The 22508-nt window shown below is 26.0% G+C and overlaps 14 protein-coding genes and 1 non-coding gene across 15 annotated transcripts; 8 read left to right on the forward strand and 7 right to left on the reverse strand.

Annotated features, from left to right (window-relative positions):
* Positions 1-62: 62 nt before the first annotated feature.
* On the forward strand, positions 63-965 carry T552_00756 (DNA-directed RNA polymerase). The gene is made up of 6 exons (XM_018369359.1): positions 63-222; positions 270-366; positions 420-506; positions 550-613; positions 661-829; positions 872-965. The coding sequence occupies exons 1-6, from the start codon at positions 109-111 to the stop codon at positions 917-919; spliced, it is 579 nt and encodes a 192-aa protein (XP_018227072.1). The 5' UTR covers positions 63-108; the 3' UTR covers positions 920-965.
* Positions 966-1035: 70 nt separating this feature from the next.
* Positions 1036-1993, reverse strand: T552_00757 (hypothetical protein). The gene is made up of 3 exons (XM_018369360.1): positions 1973-1993; positions 1359-1926; positions 1036-1312 (listed from the first exon to the last, which is right to left on the reverse strand). The coding sequence occupies exons 2-3, from the start codon at positions 1884-1886 to the stop codon at positions 1082-1084; spliced, it is 759 nt and encodes a 252-aa protein (XP_018227073.1). The 5' UTR covers positions 1887-1926; positions 1973-1993; the 3' UTR covers positions 1036-1081.
* A 419-nt stretch (positions 1994-2412) lies between these two features.
* T552_00758 (hypothetical protein) lies at positions 2413-2814 on the reverse strand. Its single transcript, XM_018369361.1, has 3 exons — positions 2696-2814; positions 2566-2645; positions 2413-2515 (listed from the first exon to the last, which is right to left on the reverse strand). Exons 1-3 carry the CDS (start codon positions 2766-2768, stop codon positions 2459-2461), a joined length of 210 nt encoding a protein of 69 aa, XP_018227074.1. The 5' UTR covers positions 2769-2814; the 3' UTR covers positions 2413-2458.
* Positions 2815-3019: 205 nt separating this feature from the next.
* Positions 3020-3501, forward strand: T552_04084 (hypothetical protein; the record flags this gene model as incomplete). Its single annotated transcript, XM_018372135.1, has 2 exons — positions 3020-3079; positions 3124-3501. The coding sequence occupies 2 exons, from the start codon at positions 3020-3022 to the stop codon at positions 3499-3501; spliced, it is 438 nt and encodes a 145-aa protein (XP_018227075.1).
* Positions 3502-3610: 109 nt separating this feature from the next.
* On the reverse strand, positions 3611-4401 carry T552_00759 (hypothetical protein). The gene is made up of 3 exons (XM_018369362.1): positions 3966-4401; positions 3895-3922; positions 3611-3851 (listed from the first exon to the last, which is right to left on the reverse strand). The coding sequence occupies exons 1-3, from the start codon at positions 4358-4360 to the stop codon at positions 3654-3656; spliced, it is 621 nt and encodes a 206-aa protein (XP_018227076.1). The 5' UTR covers positions 4361-4401; the 3' UTR covers positions 3611-3653.
* Positions 4402-4453: 52 nt separating this feature from the next.
* T552_00760 (hypothetical protein) lies at positions 4454-5706 on the reverse strand. The gene is made up of 7 exons (XM_018369363.1): positions 5613-5706; positions 5393-5567; positions 5157-5191; positions 5004-5114; positions 4775-4956; positions 4654-4729; positions 4454-4609 (listed from the first exon to the last, which is right to left on the reverse strand). Exons 1-7 carry the CDS (start codon positions 5658-5660, stop codon positions 4496-4498), a joined length of 741 nt encoding a protein of 246 aa, XP_018227077.1. The 5' UTR covers positions 5661-5706; the 3' UTR covers positions 4454-4495.
* A 182-nt stretch (positions 5707-5888) lies between these two features.
* T552_00761 (hypothetical protein) lies at positions 5889-7587 on the forward strand. Its single transcript, XM_018369364.1, has 3 exons — positions 5889-6619; positions 6666-7465; positions 7511-7587. The coding sequence occupies exons 1-3, from the start codon at positions 5933-5935 to the stop codon at positions 7539-7541; spliced, it is 1518 nt and encodes a 505-aa protein (XP_018227078.1). The 5' UTR covers positions 5889-5932; the 3' UTR covers positions 7542-7587.
* Positions 7588-8007: 420 nt separating this feature from the next.
* On the reverse strand, positions 8008-8088 carry T552_05010. The gene has a single exon. It is a non-coding gene; the product is annotated as a tRNA-Leu (tRNA).
* Positions 8089-8308: 220 nt separating this feature from the next.
* Positions 8309-8696, forward strand: T552_00763 (hypothetical protein). The gene is made up of 2 exons (XM_018369365.1): positions 8309-8506; positions 8553-8696. The coding sequence occupies exons 1-2, from the start codon at positions 8357-8359 to the stop codon at positions 8649-8651; spliced, it is 249 nt and encodes an 82-aa protein (XP_018227079.1). The 5' UTR covers positions 8309-8356; the 3' UTR covers positions 8652-8696.
* A 509-nt stretch (positions 8697-9205) lies between these two features.
* T552_00764 (hypothetical protein) lies at positions 9206-10691 on the forward strand. The gene is made up of 4 exons (XM_018369366.1): positions 9206-9508; positions 9554-9724; positions 9766-10279; positions 10328-10691. Exons 1-4 carry the CDS (start codon positions 9252-9254, stop codon positions 10643-10645), a joined length of 1260 nt encoding a protein of 419 aa, XP_018227080.1. The 5' UTR covers positions 9206-9251; the 3' UTR covers positions 10646-10691.
* Positions 10692-11858: 1167 nt separating this feature from the next.
* Positions 11859-14165, forward strand: T552_00765 (hypothetical protein). The gene is made up of 9 exons (XM_018369367.1): positions 11859-12057; positions 12118-12193; positions 12244-12321; positions 12374-12472; positions 12517-12786; positions 12837-13261; positions 13306-13493; positions 13537-14039; positions 14084-14165. The coding sequence occupies exons 1-9, from the start codon at positions 11918-11920 to the stop codon at positions 14117-14119; spliced, it is 1815 nt and encodes a 604-aa protein (XP_018227081.1). The 5' UTR covers positions 11859-11917; the 3' UTR covers positions 14120-14165.
* Positions 14166-15145: 980 nt separating this feature from the next.
* On the forward strand, positions 15146-16342 carry T552_00766 (hypothetical protein; the record flags this gene model as incomplete). Its single annotated transcript, XM_018369368.1, has 4 exons — positions 15146-15733; positions 15774-16070; positions 16114-16257; positions 16301-16342. The coding sequence occupies 4 exons, from the start codon at positions 15146-15148 to the stop codon at positions 16340-16342; spliced, it is 1071 nt and encodes a 356-aa protein (XP_018227082.1).
* Positions 16343-16417: 75 nt separating this feature from the next.
* On the reverse strand, positions 16418-17340 carry T552_00767 (hypothetical protein). Its single transcript, XM_018369369.1, has 2 exons — positions 17018-17340; positions 16418-16962 (listed from the first exon to the last, which is right to left on the reverse strand). The coding sequence occupies exons 1-2, from the start codon at positions 17295-17297 to the stop codon at positions 16448-16450; spliced, it is 795 nt and encodes a 264-aa protein (XP_018227083.1). The 5' UTR covers positions 17298-17340; the 3' UTR covers positions 16418-16447.
* Positions 17341-18104: 764 nt separating this feature from the next.
* T552_00768 (hypothetical protein) lies at positions 18105-20502 on the reverse strand. The gene is made up of 8 exons (XM_018369370.1): positions 20112-20502; positions 19868-20063; positions 19760-19821; positions 19625-19716; positions 19221-19582; positions 18897-19180; positions 18545-18851; positions 18105-18487 (listed from the first exon to the last, which is right to left on the reverse strand). The coding sequence occupies exons 1-8, from the start codon at positions 20277-20279 to the stop codon at positions 18150-18152; spliced, it is 1809 nt and encodes a 602-aa protein (XP_018227084.1). The 5' UTR covers positions 20280-20502; the 3' UTR covers positions 18105-18149.
* Positions 20503-20970: 468 nt separating this feature from the next.
* On the forward strand, positions 20971-22104 carry T552_00769 (hypothetical protein). Its single transcript, XM_018369371.1, has 3 exons — positions 20971-21179; positions 21227-21740; positions 21792-22104. The coding sequence occupies exons 1-3, from the start codon at positions 21017-21019 to the stop codon at positions 22057-22059; spliced, it is 945 nt and encodes a 314-aa protein (XP_018227085.1). The 5' UTR covers positions 20971-21016; the 3' UTR covers positions 22060-22104.
* Positions 22105-22508: the final 404 nt, after the last annotated feature.

A 22508-nucleotide genomic window follows, 5' to 3' on the forward strand; every position in this document is an offset into this window, starting at 1 on the left:
TATTTATAAAATTTAACTTAAACTTTTCCTCTATTTTACGACCTCATTATTAAGCTTAATTAATTTTAAACAGCTTGATCAGCTGTATTCATATAAAAATAAATAAATATGGCCTTTATATTAACTGTTCTATCTGATACAATTCGTCTTGCTCCTTGTACTTTTAGAAAACAGACAATGACAGCACTTAAAGATGAAATTAATCTAAAATTTGCAAATAAAGTATTATATTAAATATAAATCTAAGTATTTTTAACAATTTTTATAAGGTAGTAATACATACGGGTCTGTGTATCTGTTTATTTGATATTCTTTATTGTGGTAAAGCATTAATAAAATATGGAGATGGATGTGCGTATATTCCAGGTTATAAAGGAATTAAAGAAACTATTGAACAAAATAACTAAAAGACAACATAGTTAAGTTCAGATTAATTGTATTTCGCCCTTTTATTGGTGAAGTTTTGACTGGAAAAATACAAAGTTCTTATCATTCAGGCATAAAAGGTATTTTTTCTAAAATAAAAAATTTTATTCTGATAAAATCAAGTTTCATTGGGTTTTTTTGATGATATCTTTATTCCAAAGGGTCTTTTATGGAAAGAAAGTGAATTGTATTTATTTCTTTTTTTTTTTAAAAAAAATCTTAGATATATTATAGTGATATTGATGAACAACGTTGGATTTGGCATAGTGATCATGGAGATCTCTTTTTAAATACAGGAGAAACAATTAGATTTGTTATAGAAAGCGAAACATTTTCTAATATTAATCCACATGTGGCTCCAAACCATACATGTGAACAAGAACATGTTCCATATACTTTGACGGTAGGATTTATTAATAAATAAAAGTATTATCTAAACTAGAAGGCATCATGTAACAAAGATGGGATGGGATCTATTTCCTGGTGGAAATAAATATTGCTAATAATGAAACTATATATCAATAATAGTCTATAATATAATCTATGGCGAATCGTTTTTGATAGAAGTACCATTAAACGATATACTAGCTAAAAAATACTAGCTAAACGATCATATTTTTTTAAACTACATATATCAACATTATTATGGGGTTATTTATTTGTTAGTAGATAATTCAGCTGTCTTAACGGATATTTTAGAAGGAATCGTTTGTTGTAAATCATTTCCAAGACATTCTTGTTTACGTTTTCTCGATTGCTTCATCGGTTTTAATGTATGTGTCAGCCCTGCTGCCTTAAGCGCTTGTAACCGTGCTTTTAATCTAGGTAAATCGTCCTGTTTGGGATTTAATGGAATAATATCTTCCTCTGCAAATTCTATACCACACTTTTTCTTCATTAAACCTTTATTTTCCATAATAATATTAAGATACCTCTAAACATTCATTACTTTTGATATTTATTAACACTTGATCATTAAAAACATGTCCGCAACGTACAAGATATACAAATTTTGCATGACCATTAATTTCTCGATTAGTTACTGAACAAACCCAACGACCCACTTGATTTTCCCCATGAAATACCTTCTTATTAGATGTTGAATTTATCCTATATGCCGGGTTTGCCTTAAGTTTTAATTCTTTTACATCTTTTAATGTCGTAATATGTGATACTCCATATTCTATTGAATCAGAGTCAACAGATAAACCTTTATCCTGCTGTACTCTCTTATAAGATCCCTTTTCCTTAAAAGATAGTAGATATTCTAGTAATATATCTTTATTATAAAGTCTACCAAGACCACAGCTAACAATAGGCTCGGATAAAGGTAATTTTGAAAAACTACAGCAAAACCAAGGAAGAAGCTGAGTTGCTAGAGTTGCTTCAGAATTTTCTAACTTCTTTGCATCTTTGATCAAATCATCACGCTTAGGAATACTTCCACCATCATTACCCATAATATATAGGCGGGTAACCCACCGTATCGATCAACTAAATCTATTAATACATAAGATTAATTGTTTACCAATCATTTATTGTATACTAGTGTTGCAGTAATTTTTCTTTTATATATATATATGTTATTTCCATAATGTTTTTTAAAATTTAATGTTTCTTGATTTTAAAAAAACTATTATAATATTAAAATTATTTCCTCTGTTTAAGTTTTAAAAACCTTAATTTTTCTGATTATTTATTATCTTTTCCATTAATTTAAGTAATATAATTGAAACATTATAAGAACATAATAAATAAGAATGTCTGTAACTCTTTTAAAACTTTTTAAAACTTTATTCTTACTTATTTATCCTTCATAACCCAGAGAAACTAATAGAAAATACTTTATTAGCTGTATAAAAAGTTTAAATGTTTTTTTAATTAAAAATTGAAGAATTATTGTTATAGTTTCAATTTTGATAACAGCTTAAGTCAATGTTTTTTCATTATTCCTTTATTTAACAATCAAAATTCCATTTTTAGTGCCATTCATGTATTAATTATAGAAATATTATAAAATCTCATTTAATTTTTAAACATTTTTATCATGAGATATAGATTTTTTTACAGGTATTGGTGGTAAAAGTCCCTAAAAGAAAAAAATATTAAAAAAACTCATTTAAACCATTCCGTATTTACTTCTCGAATCTGATCTTCAATAGTCTTGATTTTTTTCTTTCTTTTATAAAGTAAATAACCAACATTTACTGTTCCATAGACTTATATCATCAATATCCCATCATTTTTTTAAAAAAAAACATAAAAATACCAGTCAATCCAGATAAAAAAATTATAAAAGATCTATGGATGATGTCAAAAAATCCAAGACCAAACACTTTCATATTAATCTTTAACAATTTAAAATATAATTAGAAAATTTAATAGTCCAATTAATAAGATCAAAAAAATCTTTAAAAATTATTAAAAAACTAAACAAATTATTATAAAAAATAACAGTTTTTATGTATTTTATTAAAAAAACCCTTAAATTTCTTTAATAATTAAAACTTAAGATTTTCTTAAGTTGCTTACTGTTCGATAACCTCTAAAATTTTAAACTTAAAAATTAAGTAAAATATTAAGAAATATTTCTATGAAATATAAAGAAAAAACACTTATTATATACATTATTTTAATAATATCATTATTTCCAGTTAATATTTTATAAAATAATGAAAAAAAACTAAGTTAAAACAGGGAATTAGAGCAATTTATTCTTACTGCAAATGTACATGTTTTGGAAATTCAACAATCTTGCGTTTAAATGAGTCAACAATAAAGAATAAACCATGTCAAGACTGTACAAAGGAATTTTGTCTTGAACAAAGTCTTCCAATTTGTCAAAATATACAATTTAAGAATCCAGAAGATTTGATAGAAAATACAGATATATCCACTATATGTTTTCGTACGAATAAGGGAAAAATAATGAATAATATTAATGGTTTTATAGAAAGGGAATCTATAAAAGATATGACATTTATATATATATTTATTATTATTACTGGAATACTTCTAATTTTAGCACCCTTACGACCCTATACAACTCGATTCTTAAAAAAAATTCGTCGATAAAACTACATACATTTTAACTAACTCTATAGAATAAAGTCAAATAGTCAGTATTAATATGCCGAATATTTTTTATATATTATATAATTCAAATAGATATCATTTGTAAATATACCAGCAACATTTTTGGTTTAATAAGTAAGATTTATTATTTTTTATTTAGAAATAAGATCTTTGAGAAGTTGAATAACTTTTTTCTTATTTTCTATACTTATTTTATTTTTTGTATTGACAAAAAAAGGTATACCGAGTTTCTGAAGTTCTTTTTCTTGTGCTTTAGACATTTCCCGTAAAGCTCTGTGTATCTTTAAATCATATAAAAGAAGTTCATCTTCTATTGTTTTTTCAAATTCCTTATTAATTAAAATATAATATAATTATTTAATATTAACACACCTTTTCTTCTTCACCTGTTAAGCTTGAACTAAATTGTTAATTTTTTTTTTAAGAAATATACATAAACTTACACAATTTCATTTGCCTTTTGCTTATTTCTTAAATTTTCAATCAATATTTCTCTATCTTTTAACCATTTTTCCTCATAACTTGCTTGTTCTTCTACCATTTCTTTAATTTTTTTTAATATAGATGGATCCCACATAGTTAATTGTATAATATAACGCAATGCGCTTGGATATGTTTCAATAGATGCTGGATCAACATCTGGTTTTACTATAAAGTTTGGAGAATAAGATGTAGATTGCTTTAAATCATCATTTTTATAATTAATAGAACTTTCTGTTGAAAATGTATGATCTTGTTTAGAAACAGCTGATATCTGTTTTTTCTGTTGCTTTGAAATGAGTTCATTTAAAATATTGAAAACATCTGTATCTTTTTTATTTTCTATTTCATCACTCATTGAAATATGAATTGAATGATAAAAAAGTAGATATATATAAGTGAAATCTTAAGAAAAAATATGTATTTCTTAGAGGTTTATTTGAGTATATATATCAAGAAAATGTAATTCAAATAAATGCTTATTAACAATTGACTAAGATTTAACATAAACATTTTTTTCAGCAAATACAGTCATAACAGCAAAAACAGAATAAAATAATGCAACAGGATAAGCAACTAAAAATCGCATCTCGTTTAATTGAAAGGCCTAAATAGAAATTTAAAATAAATTTTTAATAAAATGAAACTTACTACAACAAACATAGCGCTAGCGCTATAAGTACACCAAAGAATAGCAAATGAAGAAACAATATATCCAACAAGTCCACTATAAATGTATTAGTAATAGCTTTAATGAAAGGAATATCTAAACTCCATGGAAATGAGAACTCCACATGCAGACGTAAGAACAAGAGGTAAAAGACAATATCCAAGTACTGATACAGTACGTGAAAAATGCAAGCCACGGTGTGACATTAAAGAAAAAATCGTATGAAGAGAAATACAGCCAAGAAGAGCAACGCCATAAATGTAGCCAAAATGCCTTTTACCACTCTATTTAATAAGAAAAAAAAATTAACACACAATTTTCAAATCATTACCAATAAAAGAAAAGTAGCAAAAAGAAGACAAAAAAGAATTGGTCCTGCCAAATCACTGTCATCCATAATATGATCATCGACACTTTTCAATGGATTTAATACAGCCAATGTCTGTTAAAAGTAAAAAAAAATACTTTTATACACAAGTACAACCTTTCCCTTGATATGCAGAAAATTAACTCCCAATTCTATTAATGTATTAGCCAGAAAATATCAAAAAAAAAATAAATAAAAATCATTTATAATAAAATTCTTTTGCAATAATCATTTAAAATATATAAATCTAGATCTTTTAAAATATATAATGATAAATTCCTCATTCAATATTCTATATTTTTTTCTTCATATCATCATATATATCGATCTACTATTTTTCCCTATATTTTTACCTTCTAATAATGGTGGTTCATTTGGATATCCTCCTGTACCAAATGCTGCAATCCATCCCATCTTATTCTCCCAAACTCCAAATGATGTATCTTGCATACATGATTGCATATTTACATCTCGTTTATCTGTCAAAAACATTTCCTTTCCATGACTTCCATAATTTGACGGATAAAACTTATTATTTTCATAAATAATTATTTATAAATATTATTAATTTACTTTCAAGTCTTCTCCTGTCTGATTACTACCAAAAAAATTTTTTGACATAATAAATATTAACTTTTCTTAAACTTTATCTTTAATATTATTAAATTATTAAGATTTTCTTAAGATTTTTCTTAATTTTTAAATATTTTTCTTAAGACGTTAATAAAAACGTTATTTTTTTAACCGTCTAACGTCTTACGAACGTCTAAAATATTACAGAAATTTAAAAAAGTATAAAAAAATAGTAAATTTAGTGGTTATCTGAAGAGAATCCACGTATTTTATAACTGCACAGGCAGGAATTGTTGCAGTGTTCTTTTTTTTGGCAAAAAATGGCGCCTCCGTTGACAAGAAATCGTGAAGCGAAACAAGGAATATCTAAAGTAGATCGAATTTTGAAAAAAACAACGAAATCCTATGGGGATTTAAAGAAAATATCTCATACGCATTCATTGACATTGGATTCAATTCAACGTTCGGATGAATTGGGGAATTTGAAGGTTAAACGATCGTTTATATCATTACGATCACATAGATCAAAGGAAAAAGTAACACGAAAACCATCGATACCATTTATAAATGAAATGCCTGTATTAAAAGACGAGAAATTATGTGTTTTTGTTTTTGGAACAGGTTCTATGAGTGAATTGGGGTTAGGACCGGAGCCTACAGGTCGAGTAGTGAAACGACCGCGACTTAATCCACTTTTACCTCATGATACAGTAGGAATTGTGGATATAGCAGTTGGAGGGATGCATTCAGCGGCGATAGATTATAAAGGAAATGTATATACATGGGGAGTAAATGATCAAGGAGCCCTTGGAAGAGATACGACATGGAAAACGAATCAAATAGATCCAGAAAGTGATGATGAACAAATGCTAAATCCCAAAGACAGTATTCCAGATAAGGTTGAAGGTATTCCAGATGGGGTAAAAATAGTGAGAGTGGCATGTGGAGATAGTATTAGTGTAGCGATTACAGATCAAGGTCAAGTATACGCATGGGGATCATTTAGAGTATGAATACGAAGGAAAAAAGTATTTAATGTTGATATTTTTGTAGTGCTCGGATGGAATTCTTGGATTTTCGCCTCAAATTAAAGTTGCGCGTCGTCCGGTTCATATAAAAGAACTCAAAAATGTAGTTTCTGTAGTATGTGGAACAGATCATGTACTTGCACTTACAGCATATGGATCTGTATTTTCGTGGGGGAATGGCCAACAATTTCAACTAGGTCATCGTGTTGTAGAGCGAACTCGTATTAATGCGCTTGTACCTCGAGAATTTGGACTTAAAAAGATAAAGGCTATAGGAGCAGGGTCCTATCATTCATTTGCTATTAGTCATGATGGAAAAGTATTTTCATGGGGCCTAAATCAGTTTGGACAATGTGGTATTGAAAGTTCTGGAGGAGAAGATGGGGCTGTTGTATCTAATCCAACACATGTTGAAAGTTTAGATCATTATAATGTTGTCTATATAACAGGAGGTGAGCATCATTCTGCAGCATTGACCCTAGATGGTGAATTGCTCGTTTGGGGAAGACTTGATGCAAATCAGCTTGGTATCCCTCGATCATCTTTACCCAATTATACTGTTCACGACGCTTCAGATCGGCCAAGATTTGTACCAATTCCAACCAAAGTACCTGGAATATCTCATGTTAAGCGAATCTATTGTGGTACACATCATAACCTTGCAATCCTTAAAGATGACGGAAGTGTATGGAGTTGGGGTTTTGGAGAAAGTTATCAAGTTGGCCAAGGTCCTTCTGGTAACGATATTGAGGTTCCTACAAAAATCGATAACACAGCTATACGAGATAAAGTAATCGTTGCGGGCGGAGCAGGTGGTCAATTTAGGTTTTTTCTTTTTTTCATATATATTCTTTATATTTACTTTTTTAGTGTTCTTTTAGGATTGCCTTCTAAATCATGATTTTTTTCTATTATTACTATATTTTGTATACAATAACAACCATTTCTTCAGAATAAGCATTATTTGGTCACTTATATAAAGTTTATACAAAAAATAAGAATCAACTTTCAGAAAGTTAATGATTTATATATAAATTGCAGTTTTCTTTTTAATCTCTACGTTATATGATCTACGATATAGGCACTTAAAATAGGTGATTGCAAATGTCATATAATTGTTTATTAATTGATCTACCTAAGCTATATAAGAATAAAAGCATATTATATATATTTATATTTATATATATATATGTTTAAGACTTTAATTTTCTCTTAAAAAGTTAAATTTTAAATTATTTTATATATGAAAAGAATATGTTTTAGTTTATTAGTTTTCACAAATATTAACAATCTTTTAAAAACAAAAACAGAACTCAAAACTTTACAAAGATAAAATCTATAAAGAATACTAAATATTTTCAAAAGGTTGAGAGAGACGGGATTCGAACCCGCGCGTCCGAAGACATTGGCGCCTAAAGCCAACGCAGTAACCACTTTGCTACCCTCTCAGACCATGAAATTTCGAGATTTATTTACATAAATAAATAATTAATAAATTAAAATAACGAAAATAATTAAACACAAATACATAAATTCAACCCCATTTTTAAAAATATTTACTTATAAAACTTAAAAAATATATAAAAATAACTATATATAATAGTGACTATCTTTAATTGCTATAACTTCATACTCAGAAACTCTTTATATTTTACATCCAGATATTTTTTCAACTTTCTTTTTCTATAAAATATCTATTTTTATTTGTTAGACTATATGGCATCAAGTATTAATCCTGAGTGTAATGAACTTAAGCAACGATATGATACATGTTTTAATAATTGGTACACTAATCGGTTTCTTCAAGGTTCTCGCAGTCTTGATGAATGTAACGAATTATTTCAGGCATATAAAGCATGTTTTATGGTAGGATAACAAGATAAATAAAAGACAACTAATAACATTATACTAGAAGGTTCTTCATGGAAAACCAATTATGGAGCTTTTAAATCATGCAAGGACTCAAGCACCTTTTGAAGAAGGTGGTAAGCGTCGCACTGAAGATTCTTAGTAAATTTTAATACACCAATGATCATTTCAAAAGAATGTATATGAGTGTATAGATAGGAAAATACAGGATGAGCATTATAAAATGTTTAAAATTTGGTCTAAATATTCTTTTTACAATAACATTTTATTTAACAAAATTTTTTCAAAATCTTTAACACTATTTTTTCGGCATAGATATTCTAATATGTTTGATGGATATGGCTTGAAATATCTATTATCTGAATTGATAATAATTATACTTTTTTATTATGGTATTTTTACAAATTCACCGTTTATATAGTACAAATGGCAAATTTTTAAAAAATATATAAGAAAGGAATACAAATACGATATGTGCTAATCATAAGTGCTTTAAATCTGGTTAATGAAGAGATAATAAGGTATTATTCAGTATAGGTTGTGACATATTTTTTACTGTTTCCATGACAACAACTCGGTTGGTTGGTTAACAACCAATATAACTAACGCTTTAGTCTTGATAATTTATTTAGAAAAAGTCTATAAAACACTGAAGGAAAACAATTGGATCATACTTTGCATCTTTATATTTTTTTCTTTATTTTTTTCTTTTTTTTTTTTCTGACAAAAATCGACTATTATAATGGATAGTTTTGCACAAGAAGAAGATTATATTAAATTTGATTTTAGTGATGAAGAATTATGGAAAAAGATTGAGAAAGAATCTTTCACTCCTTCAAATACTAAGAAAAGTTTTTTTCAAAAAACAGCAGCAAAAATGGAAAGTTTTTTTAAAAGAAAACACATGGAAAATGATACACTTGCTAATAAACGATTTCGGCGTGAAATAGAAGCTCCATGGGTAAAAGATTATTCAGGAGAGACAAGTGTTTCTCGTATGTATGTTTTTTTGTTCTATCAAAAATTTCAGATTGAAATAATTAGTCTTCATCGTGAGATATTGGATTTCTCAGATTTTATTTCACCTACTAAGGAAGAACATTTTGTTCGAGAACTTGTTATTCAGAGAATAGATTCACTTATTCAAAAACATTGGAAAAATGTGCAGCTTTGTGCATTTGGTTCATTCGATACGATGTTATATCTACCTACTAGGTAAAATAAGAATCTTTAAATTCAATTTAATAACTATTTAGTGACATTGACCTTGTTATTCTTTCTTTAGGTTCTAGGATTTATGAGACTAAAAAAGATTTGCATAAACTTTCTCGTTATTTACGTAGTTCAAATGTTGCAAAAGACATTCAAGTTATTACTGGTGCTACTGTGCCTATTATTAAATATATTGATACCTTAACGCAGATTCATGTTGATATTTCATTTAATAAACCAGGAGGCCTAGTATCAGCAAATATTATAAAACAATTTATGAAAGATCATTATGCATTAAAACCTCTTGTTATGTTTATAAAGCATTTTCTCAATATGAGGGGCCTTAATGAAGTGTTTTTAGGAGGGTTAGGAAGTTATTCTATTATTTGTCTTGTTATAAGCTTTTTACAAAGACATCCAAAACTTCTCTCAAAGGAAATTAAAGAGCAGGACAACCTTGGTGTTCTTCTTATGGAATTTTTTGAGCTTTATGGGAAATTGTTTAATTATAACGAAGTTGGTATTTGTATTAATAATGGAGGAAAATATTTTTCAAAGGTTTATTTCTTTCATTTAAACTTAAATATTATCTAAATATACTTTTAGAGATCAAGAGGATGGTCTAAATCTAATCAGCCATTTCTTCTTTCTATCCAGGACCCCGCTGATCCAGAAAATGATATTGCTAAATCATCTCGTTGTATTCTTAAAATTAAAGCTACCTTAGGTGGTGCTTTCGACCTTTTAGCTTCTAGGCTTTATCACGTTAATAGAACTATAAGACCAAAATTACATTATAAACGCAAAAAACGAGATATATATATAGATAGTATTTTGAGCGCTGTTGTTTCTATAGATACAGATATTATTGAGCATCGTCAAATGTTAAAACAGATATATACTGAAAATGAGAAACGGGATTAAAATAGTTGAGATTCAAATTTATATAAAAACATGCATAATATTTCTTTATAACTTCATATAAATATGTCAAATGTTTTAATAGTATTTAAATTATAAATTAATACAAGTACTTAGAGCTTTCATTAACTAAAAATCTATTTATAGTCATTAACTGAATGTTTTTCTAAAAACAATTATATAATAGCGAGATTTATAATAATAATGTCTATTTAAATGGTTATGTAAATATTAAATGTATATAAAGACAATTCAATTATTATTTAGCAAATAATATATTATTTCAATAGATGCATAGAAAAACTTTCTATACAGCTTTTTGCATTATTTTTTAAACTTTTAAAATATCTAATATATAAAACATATAATTCATCCCATTTTTACTCTTTTAAAAATTATATACTCAATTATATCATGTATTCAACAATTGTAAACATATATTAACATTAGATTAGGTAGATTATAATATAAATACTGAATTTCAAAAATATACATTAAAAAAAATTAAATAATGTTCTACTCAATATATAACAAAGCTAAAATAACTATAAAAAATATCAATTATACACAAATTCCAATTTCTACTATAAAAAAATACAAAATATAAAATACACAGAATTCGTAATATATATTAAGAAAAAAAACAGATAAAATCATACATCTCCAATAATGTAAAAAACTTAATATAAAAGATATAATATTTCAATATTCACTATAAAAGAACTTTAAATCCCAGAATTTTACAAACGGAAAATTCATTTCAATCATCGTTCATAAATTATACAAAAAATCTCCATTAAACTTGTAATTTTAAGATAAAAAGGCTACAAACGTTCTTTAAAAGGAGAAAAAGGCCAATTCATAGCTATTAAGATTTGGTATAACAGGAAAACTTTAATAACAATATAATTATAAATAACAATATATATATATAACGCATATACAACGCATATATTACACATATGCAACTCATACATTACGCATATATTCCATTAAATATATGAATTGCAGTTTAATTCATCACTGCCATTCTATAATTTAATGAAAATCTTCAAATTACTTCAATGCAATTATTTAGTGCTTTACTTGAAAACACAGGAATTCTGCATATTTTTTCTAAAATAACAGAAAATATTGAAAAAAGTCATTTTTTTCTTATAACTTTAATTATACAAGTTTAATTTTAGACGAATCGATATCTTTGGGGTTAACGTTTAAAAAAAAGGCAGTGTAAAGTTGTTCGTTTTTTTTCAAGGTAATCTATACCTAAAGGATATGAGTCAACGTCGAAAAAGAGGTGGCCGTATGTCTTGGCGAGGCCAGGGACGTTTGGCGGGGAAAAATGTGGTAGATCCAGTTGAAAGGGATGGAGATATAGTTATGACAGACGATACAGGTGGTTTAAAAGAAAGATTGTACGCATTTTTTTATATTTTTTATTTAAAAATATATTAAGGAGACTAATGATTGAATAGTAATCCTTATAAGACATCAGGCCATACGAAAAAAGCATTTAAAGGCCATTTTCATGATACACCAACGGAAATTATGGTAAAATAAACGATATATATATAGTTAAAAATTTTATAAAATAATATCAGATTACAGGTTATGATGGGGGTACAGAAAATGATTTGATTGGCTTTATTTCTCGTAAATGCCATGTATTAATTACAAATGTATGAATAATGATGAATGGGTTTTATTTTTTTAATATTTTATGGAATAAAGTTACATTATGATGGATCTATACTTTATGCATCAGTATCATCGAGTGCAAATGCTCGGGCTCTTCTTAAACTTTCTGGATCTAGATTTGCAGGCAAAAATGTAAGTTTTATATAAAATATGATTTGTTAAATATTTATTTCAAGCTTCATATATCAATACCTAATACTCAAAAAGATCAAACGATGTCTATGGCTTCGGAATCTTTACCCTCAGCTCCAGTAACTAAACAGTCTACGATTAATATTTTATTGGAATTTCTTTCTAGCAGATATATTCATGAAACAAAAACACTAGATTTGTCATCTATGCATTCAAACCCCATACTTGTTAATGGTGGAATGTTTTCTTCTGTTTTGGCTTCTATTAAAACATTTCCTGCTCTAATGAAGATAGCCAAACGTGAATTTCCAAATGTAATGTATTCATATATATATATAGAAATAATTATTTAATCTAGATTTAGGTTATAAGCGTCAATTTGTCGTCTAATAAAATATCTTCTCTTATTAATATATCTACATTAGCTCAAACATATCCCAATCTTAAAAATCTCAATTTGGCTGATAACCTCCTTAAACATTATAAGGATTTAGATATTTGGTCTCATAAAGATAAACTTCCAAATTTACAGGAACTTATATTAATTGGAAATGAAATTCGAGAAAATGAAATCAAAAAAGGAAATGAAATTAATTATCGTTCTGAGATTGTCAAACGATTTTCAAATCTCAAATTACTTGATATGATTCCAGTGACGCAAACTATTCAATTCGATATTAAGGATTCTTCAGTTAATGATTCTGAAAAGACTACATTGCCTAAAGAAATTTGTGGTAGTTTTTTTGAATCTGATCTTACTAAAAATACAGTTATGGCGTTCTTAGAAAAGTGTTTTTATCTGTCCTTTAAATTACATTTAACTCATCATATAGATATTTTTCTTTATATGATAATGATAGGTTAAATGCTGTTTCATTATATAATCAAGATGCCTTATTTTCTATATCAGTAAATACAGTTGCACCAAGGAAAAGGGAACCAGGTGTGTTTTCGTATAGTTCTTCTCAATTTTCAGAATATATTTCTATGAGCAGGAATCTTACGCGATTGTCATCATTAGGTTGGTTCTCTCTTTTTTTCTGAAAAATTTTAAAACAGTTTAGATGCAAGAATTTCAAAACTTAATATTGGTCATGCTGATATTTCTCGAGCTTTTTCTACATTGCCAAAAACTCGCCATAATTTTACCGATTCAAATCTATATTGCGTTGATGCATGGTCACTTAAAGGTATTTTATCAACAGATTCAGATCCGAATGGTTTGGTTGGCATACAAATTATATTACACGGTATTTTTTTTGAGTTAGGAGGCAGGCGAGAAGTCAAAAAGTCATATGATAGAACTTTTATTATTGGGCCTGATAATGGAAATATTACTATTAGAAGTGATATGCTTATTATTCGACCTTATGGGGGTAATAATAGCTTTTGTACAAATAAACAAAATGAAACTTTATCTTCAAATAATACACATGAAGAACAAAAGCAATTTATGTTGAACGAGATTTCTAAAAAAACAGGACTTAATCAGAAATTTTCTTTAATGTGTTTAGAACAAAATCAATGGAATATGGAACAAGCTATGAATAATTTTAATATTTTGAAAGTATTTTATCTCTTTGTTTATATTTATTATTTAATTTATTATAGGAAAAAGGTGTTATTCCTTTAGAAGCATTTAAATAAAAATATTGGTTTTAATAAATATTTTTTATGGTAATTAACGTAAAATATTCAAGGTATTTGTTTCTTTATCTTTATTATTATTATTTATTACTAGATCATTTCAATAATACTTTAATTTTGTTAATATCTGGAATTTTCAAAATTAATTCTTTAAATTTTATAAAAAATCTTTTATTGTCAAATTATAATGTTCTATAATATTATACACATAATTTTAAAAATATTAAAATAATTTAAATACAAATACTTGTATTTTAATTAAAAAATCAGCTAATTATATTTTAATAATATTTTAACTCGGCCACACTTCTACGAAATATTTAAGATAAATTATTTTCAAAAACTTTATAAAATATAAGCTTTTTATTCAGATATTAAGTATATGATTAATAAATATAGCTATTTTTTCAGAATTAAGATTCTGAAAAATGCAAGCGTTGGTTCATTTGATTCAAAAATATGGTAAAAATATTTGGAAATCTTCAGAAAAATATAAGTTTTATACTAAATATATTTCAAAAATTCAAAAAAAAGACACAATATTATTTTTTTTTCCTTTAATATCTGAAAGTTTTCTTATTTTCTATGTTATATTTTCTAAACTCAAAATATCAGCTCTTCCAATATTTCGTCAGTTGGTCACATTCTTAAGATCATATTAATATTATGTTAGTGCTTATTTCTATATTTTATATGACTATAATTTTTTTTTTTTCAAAATTTGCACCATTAATTCATGATTTATGGTAACAATCAGATCTACATACTTAAATATTTAATGTCATTTATAGTCAGAAATTTATTTATATTGTGGCATTTCCATCTCTTGTGTTTTTAACTAAAACAAACTCTATACAAATATATAAACAAAATTTGATAATTTCAATATCTACTTTTATTCTGGTATTTCTTAACTCTAATTTTAATGGTCTATTTTCTTCTTTTGACACTATTTATTACATTTTTTCTATATTTCTATCAGATTTATATTTTTTGGCATTATTACACTTTTCAATATTGTCATTAATGAATAGTATTGCATTTCCATCATTGACTGAAGAAGAAATTTCACTTGTTTCTCATGCTCTTAGTGGTTTATTGCAGAACTTTATTTATTTTCAAACTGATTTGTCTCATGAATTATTTATGGTTTTAGCATTTTTTGGACCTATTCTAATCATTTGGCCTGCAATTCCTTTTTTAAAGGAATATATTAGAATTACTCAAATATCTTATTGTCGTCGCACACATGCCATGGAGGCTAGACGTATTAGATATGCTATTTTTTCCTATTTTACTATTGGAATATCTATATTTATAATGTTACAATTTGGAATTAAATTATATTCAACAGAACATAAAAATCTGATTTTTTGGTTTATAAATTATCTCATATATGAAAAAGGTTCAGAAATAAGACAGAAAATACTACTTTGGTGGATGAATTGTTTGATTTTTACTATGTTATTTATAAGAATATTTTTTTATGCACAGAAATCAAAAAAGCAAATAAATCATAAAAATGAAAGAATATCTGGTAGTAAATTGAATAAAAGAAGAAAGCTTTTTCATGGATTAGTTATAATAATGTTCCTTCCAACATTATATTTGGACGTAAGTAAATTCTCTTACTGCACACTGTTAATATTTATAGCCTTTATTTTCAAATATATCTTTTTCTATTGCGTTTTCATTGTTTTGTATCTGTGAAGTCATTAGAATACTTGCATTGCCACCACTTGGAACTTTTTTGCATTCTTTTTTATCTCAGTTTACTGATGAGCGGGACAATAAAGGCAACATTATAGTTAGTTATCTTTATCTTCTTATAGGATGTGCTTCTCCATTGTGGTTAGATTTTGTTGGCATTACATTAGATGAACAAAATCAATATCAGCTTAAATTGAAGACTATTAGTGGTATATTGTGTTTAGGTTTTGGTGATTCAGTAGTAAGTTGTTTATTTTCAATTGGCTTGGCTTAATACATTAAAGGCGAGTATCATTGGAAAAAAATTTGGTAGATTACATTGGCCTAATTCTAAAAAAACTGTTGAGGGCACCATTGCATTTGTTTTAGCTGTACTTTTTGGCGGTGTATTAGTAAAATACATGGGTTGGGTTAATGATGTTATTATAGTAAGTTTATTAATATATTAACATGAAGTTTTATATATTATAGTGGATTGACTTTTTTTTAGCAACTATCATGACTGGTAAATAATTATATATTATTTTAGATAAATTAACAAGACTAGCATTGTTTGAAGCATTTTCATCACAAAATGACAATGTTTTAATGCCTATATACATGTGGTCATTATTAAGTTTAAAAGGATAAATTCCCGGCAAAAACAACATCTTTTCCAAAAATTTTCCACGATATATTTCTGAAATTGCAAAGAGTATCAATTCCTTCAATACCTATGCTATTATCATCTCCTATAAATATTGGTGATATTGTAATTATAATCGAATCAATCAATTTCCATTCTTTTAACAGCGAAGATATTACACTAGCGCCTCCTTCTACCATAACACTTTGGATTTTTAATTTTGAAAGCGTACAAAGAATATCATGCCATTCAAACATACTATTCGCATTTGTTTTTACTCTAACGATTTTTCCTCCAACTGATTCTAAAGTATTCAATGATTTGCAACATGAATTACAATTAACATTTTCTGATATAAGAATAATTGGAGGACGCCCCCATTTATTTTTAGCTATCTGAATGATCTTTGATTCATGTGTCAATTTAAGTCGGAAACTGGGATCTAATATGATAGGAATGGGCTGTAATTCAAGAGAATAATGAAGTTCTGAAGATCCAGAAATTCGTGCTATTTCTGAATTAATAGAATGTTCTTGTTAACAGCAAATATTATTTCTACTAACCATTTAAATTTGGATTATCGCTTTCTACTGTTCCTACACCAACTAGTATTGCATCATGTTCTATTCTAAGTTTATGTGTTAATGTTTTCGATTCTAAACATGAAAGAACAAGTGGAGAAGCTGTTTTTGTACCAATTTTGCAATTAAGTGATTGAGCATATGTTAGTGTTAAAAAAGGTTTCTTAATATTCATATCGTTTGACTTCAAACATGGTAAATATGGTGATAAAAATTCTTCAATTTCATTATTTAACTGTTCCATTTTATTCAATTGATCCATTATATTTAGTATCCAAATAAACTCAAATTTGTGATACTATAATAATTCTCATAAATTCACTGATTTAACAAAAAATCTTCTCCAAATTCTTTGAATAAGTTTGTATTTTTAGAAAAAAATAGTTATATCTTGATTATATGATAGAATAATCAGATTTTATAGATAATATAATTTAAAATAAAATTATATTCTAATATATATATATAACCAAATAAATTCGTACAATATTTATTAAAAGCTTTATGTTTTGCCCTTTGTTTTAAACCTCCAGCTAAGAAAATATTATATTTTTGATGAGACTGAATAATTAAAAACCAGAAAGTAAAATAACACTTTCTTGATAATTTATTATTTTATATAATAAATATATTACATTAACTTTAAATTCTATGAAATCTTAATAGTAACTTTGAAGATTATGTTAATTATTGTAATCTTTTAAAATATTCTATAACTTAATATTATTAACCTAATCTATTTTAGGTTTAAATAATTTTAAAAGTTACTAAGGAAACAGTTGCTATGACGTTTTATATAAATTCACATTAGAACTAAAACTATCTTGTAATTCACTATATTTTCGTGTTGCTCAAAGATTACATTAATGTAATTTTTGAGCGTCATATATAGTGTAGATTAAGATTGATATATGAGTGTTTTAGAATGTAAAACATATGTTTGAATCTTTTTTTATTTATAAAAGGATGATAAACATTAGTCATACAAACAGATATTAATGTATTTTAATAAAACTTAATGATTAAGAAATTCCTATGTATATTAAATATTTGATATTATTTTTTTCATTTTGTATAAAAGATTTTTTGTTAAAACATGTTCTATAATTTAAATTTACAAAGGTGAATATATTATTTTCATTGCTATTAGAACCGGTATAACAGTCTCCTTACCTATCCATATTCCATTTGTCGAAATACAATGAGCTTCTATTGTATATCCAAGAATAATATGAATAATATTTAAAATTATTTTAGATACTGTTTCTGATGACTCTGTTTCTTCAAAAATTTTACTATTATAATAAATAGTAGATGATAATATTTTGTTATTAGAATTTTTTTCTTTAAAAGGTTTTAATAAAACTTCAAACATAGTTTCTAATGATTTGAAATTCTCATGATTTTTTAAAGTTAAATGCAAAATTGACCAAGAATTATTTTTAGCTATTTCTAAAATGTTTCAGAAATAAATATTAACAATGAATATAATTATTATTATAAACATACTTTGTTTTTTCTTTCCTATTAAATGCCATTCTATTAATGCTCCATAAGATAAACCATTAACAAGAATGATTAAACAATCCTCATTATATAAAGAACAATATTTCCATGCTTTATTAGTAAGTGAAACATGAGACTCGTTTGAAATAAATGCAATGCATGATATGTTAAAAATCTCAAGACTTTCAAATATTTTTTCTAAATTTTGTAAACTAATAGCAACTTCTGATGAAAATGATTTAGGATATGGTAAAGATAAAGTAGATGGTATAGCTCCAATTTGTCCTGCTATAAAAACTATATCTTCATGCTAGATATTCATTAAAATATTATATATGTATGTATATATAAATACTATTAACGCGTGAGAACAAAAGCCTTTATTTGCAGGAAGCCAATAATTTTGACTTTGAATATGAACAACTGATCTTTTACTACGAGAAGGATCAACCAAAACAGATATCTGTAAACGACAAGATTTCAAATTGCTCGAATTAATACATATTCTTGGAGGTGGTTTTGAAAAACTAAAGTATTGACTATACAAAGCATCAACATGAAGAATATAGTCCATTTTTTCAAGAACAAGTTCAAAAAAAACAATGTCACAAAGATCAAGAATATAAGATTTTAAATAATCTATTAAAATTAATATTATCATTAAAAAATTATAATATACCTTTTAATTTGCTCATACAGAAATGGAATTCTTCTTCCAACGTATAAGCTAGTAGGTTTTCAGATTCTAGTTGTAGATTTATACCTCCAATAGCTATCAAATTTTTTAATTTTGAAGAATTCATAAATATTTCATCATTTTTGTTTTTTATAGAAATAGTAGGTATTATAGATGTTTTATTATAGTCTTCATCTTGAAATTCATCAAGATATTTCTTAAATTGTTTGCATTTTTTGTCCAACTGATCAGGTAAGATAAATCTTTTTTTCCAATTCGTATCAACAAAAGATTTTTCTTCTATTTCTGCCTTAAATTTAAGATATGAAACTCCTGGTGAATGATCGACTATCTCTGATTTAACACTACATCGTTATTAAAAAATCATTACTAACTTAAACAATTACATCTTTATTTTCTTTTGAAAAATAGGGCAATCTAAAACTAAAGTTTCATATTCCCCTCCTTCTCCACATAAATGTACATCATATAATTCATTCTATACTTAATTAAAAAATTTAACACATTAGAATAAAACATACTATTTTTAATAAATGTTCTTTAATTTCTATAAGAGATTTCCCCAAATGTGATCTATCTAAACCTAATATTTATTAATTTATTAATCAATTTTTACACAAATCCATTACCAAGTGTAGACACTTTTATTATAATTGCATGTAAATTTTGTGATATCATTTCTTCAAGTAGATCTTTTTGATCCCTCTTCCAAAGATATGCCAAAGATATCAGGTTCAATCTTTTACATACATTTTCAACTCTTGTTCGTTGATAATTTGATAAAATTGCTCCAACTGAAATAGCTTCTATATCAGGATGTATTTTCTTTTTCCTATTAGAAACCTTGTTCATCCTTATATGTAATTTTTATACTTGAATTCTTTTAAGTAATCGATAAAGATCTTCTGCTTCATCATCCAAAGTTTCATGATATGTAAAACTTTGATCTACTGATGTTCCAATAATAATTTCACGATATAATGGAACATTCATAGCTTTTTCAAAAAGCTCAACTACATCTTGACCAACTGTTTGATACATATAGCTATCAATTTCACCTTTACACTCATAAGAACTTTTTTCTTCTTCAATACAGCAATTTACGCTCTTCTGATGTATATAAATTTCCAAGTGCTATAATTTCATGTCCATTTGCTATACAATACATAATATTCAAACAGCTATCTTTTCCTCCACTTATTAAGGCCGCAACTTTCATTTTCAAATTTTAATATATAAATATATAGATATAATTCATCCCGTGTATTACAAACATTAATTTATGTCATTTCAATGATATTTATGTCTCTGTTTTTCTATAACGAAAAGACATATTGCTCTTTCCGACTCAAACAAACATATTTAATATTGCAAATTTATTATGTAAAACCCTAATAGAACATACTTTTCATATGAATATTAAGTTGTTCTATTGTATTTGCAGATAAATAAATATTTGCAGATAAATATTTGCAAATAAAAATAATTTAATTTTTATAATAAAAAAATAATATAATAAATAAGGAGTATAAGGAGTATAAGGAGTATAAGGAGTATAAGAAATATAAGAAATATAAAAAATATAAGAAATATAAAAAATAAATATAATTAATAAATATAATAAATATAATAGGAAATAAATTTATTTACAACTATTATCTAGTTATAAACCTTTTTCTTATAATATTAAATGATTTTCTTTGATAAAGCCTATTAATAAACGGCTATTTATACGTTCTACTTTATTAAATGATTGATAATAAGCCAAGACGTAAAAAATGTCTTTAGCATCTTATCTTGCAGAAAAGTATTTAAATAAAGAAGTAATAAAGAAAGATAAGAAGAAAGATATAAAAGAAGAAACAGTTCATATTATTGATGGAGATTTAACTGGATGGAAAGAGATTAAACCGGATATTAAGAAAAAAGCATCAATTTTAAGTAAATGAAGATTAATATTAATATAAAATATATTAAATTATTTATAGAAAAAGGTTTAAAAAAAAAATTAGAAAAAGAGGAAGAAGGAATAAAAAAAGGGTTTAAAAAAGCAAGTTCTTCATGGGAAAAAGTAGAAGAGTCAGAATCCAATATAGAAGCACAAGTTACGCAGGACGTAATTGTGTCTGAAGAAGATAAAAAAGAAAATGATGTAAAAATGGAATCTAAAAATGAATATGTTATGTCAAGTGGAGCACGTGCAGGATTACAAACAGCAAAACAAGTAGCAGATGATATTGAGTTACAAAAAAATCAAGAACGTGCAATTTTTAAAGCACTAGATCCAAAATTAACAGGAAAAAATGCAAAAACAATTTACAGAGATGCAAGTGGACGTAGAGTTGATATAGAACTTGCTATGATTGAACGGCAACGTCAAAAAGCTAAAGAAGATGCTCGAAAAAAATTGGAATATGAAATGTCTCAGGGTGAAGTACAAAAACGACAAAAAGAAGAAGCAAAAAAAGCTATGGAAGCTATAAAACATGAACCTTTTTCAAGGTATTAAATCTCTTTTATTTTTATAAACAAAACTAATTTATATATATATAGATCGATTGACGATCCAGAATTCAATCGTATGCTTAAAGAAAAAGAATGTTGGGACGACCCCGCTAAAGCTTTTTTATCTAAAAAACAACAGTCTACACGCCCAACATATAAAGGATTTTATAGTGCTAATAGATTTGGTATTGCACCTGGTTATCGTTGGGATGGTGTAGATAGAAGTAATGGCTTCGAAAAAGCTTGGTTTGCTTATCGAAATGAAAAAAAAGCACAAGCTGCAGAAGCATACGCTTGGAGTATCGAAGATATGTAAAAAATATATTGATTTATTCATTTATTTATTCATTAACTAATCTTAACCCTATTACAAACCATCTTATATCGATTTATTAATACTAGTTTTACTTTTTAATTTCCCTACGCTTAACTTATTTTGAAAAAATTCTTAATATTTTTAAATTATTATATATAATTTTTTTTTCATACATATAAAAAAAATTATTAAAAAGTTATTTATTAGTATATTTATTAAAAATATAAATGTTAAATAATATTTTCAAAAAACTAGAAGTGTCTTAACATTTTAAAACGTTTTTTTCAAAAGTATATTTAGTTCTTTTATCATTTTAGTAATACTTTTCTTTTTAAAACTTGTGAAATCAAAAGTTTCAAAGTTTTAAAACTTTGAATTTGTCTTAACTCATTTTAAATAAATTGCAGATAATATTAGTCATTTGAAATGTATGTAATTAAAAAAAGAAA

The sequence above is a fragment of the Pneumocystis carinii genome (genome assembly GCF_001477545.1).
Source record: "Pneumocystis carinii B80 chromosome Unknown supercont1.3, whole genome shotgun sequence".
In the NCBI taxonomy this organism is placed as follows: Eukaryota; Fungi; Ascomycota; class Pneumocystomycetes; order Pneumocystales; family Pneumocystaceae; genus Pneumocystis; species Pneumocystis carinii.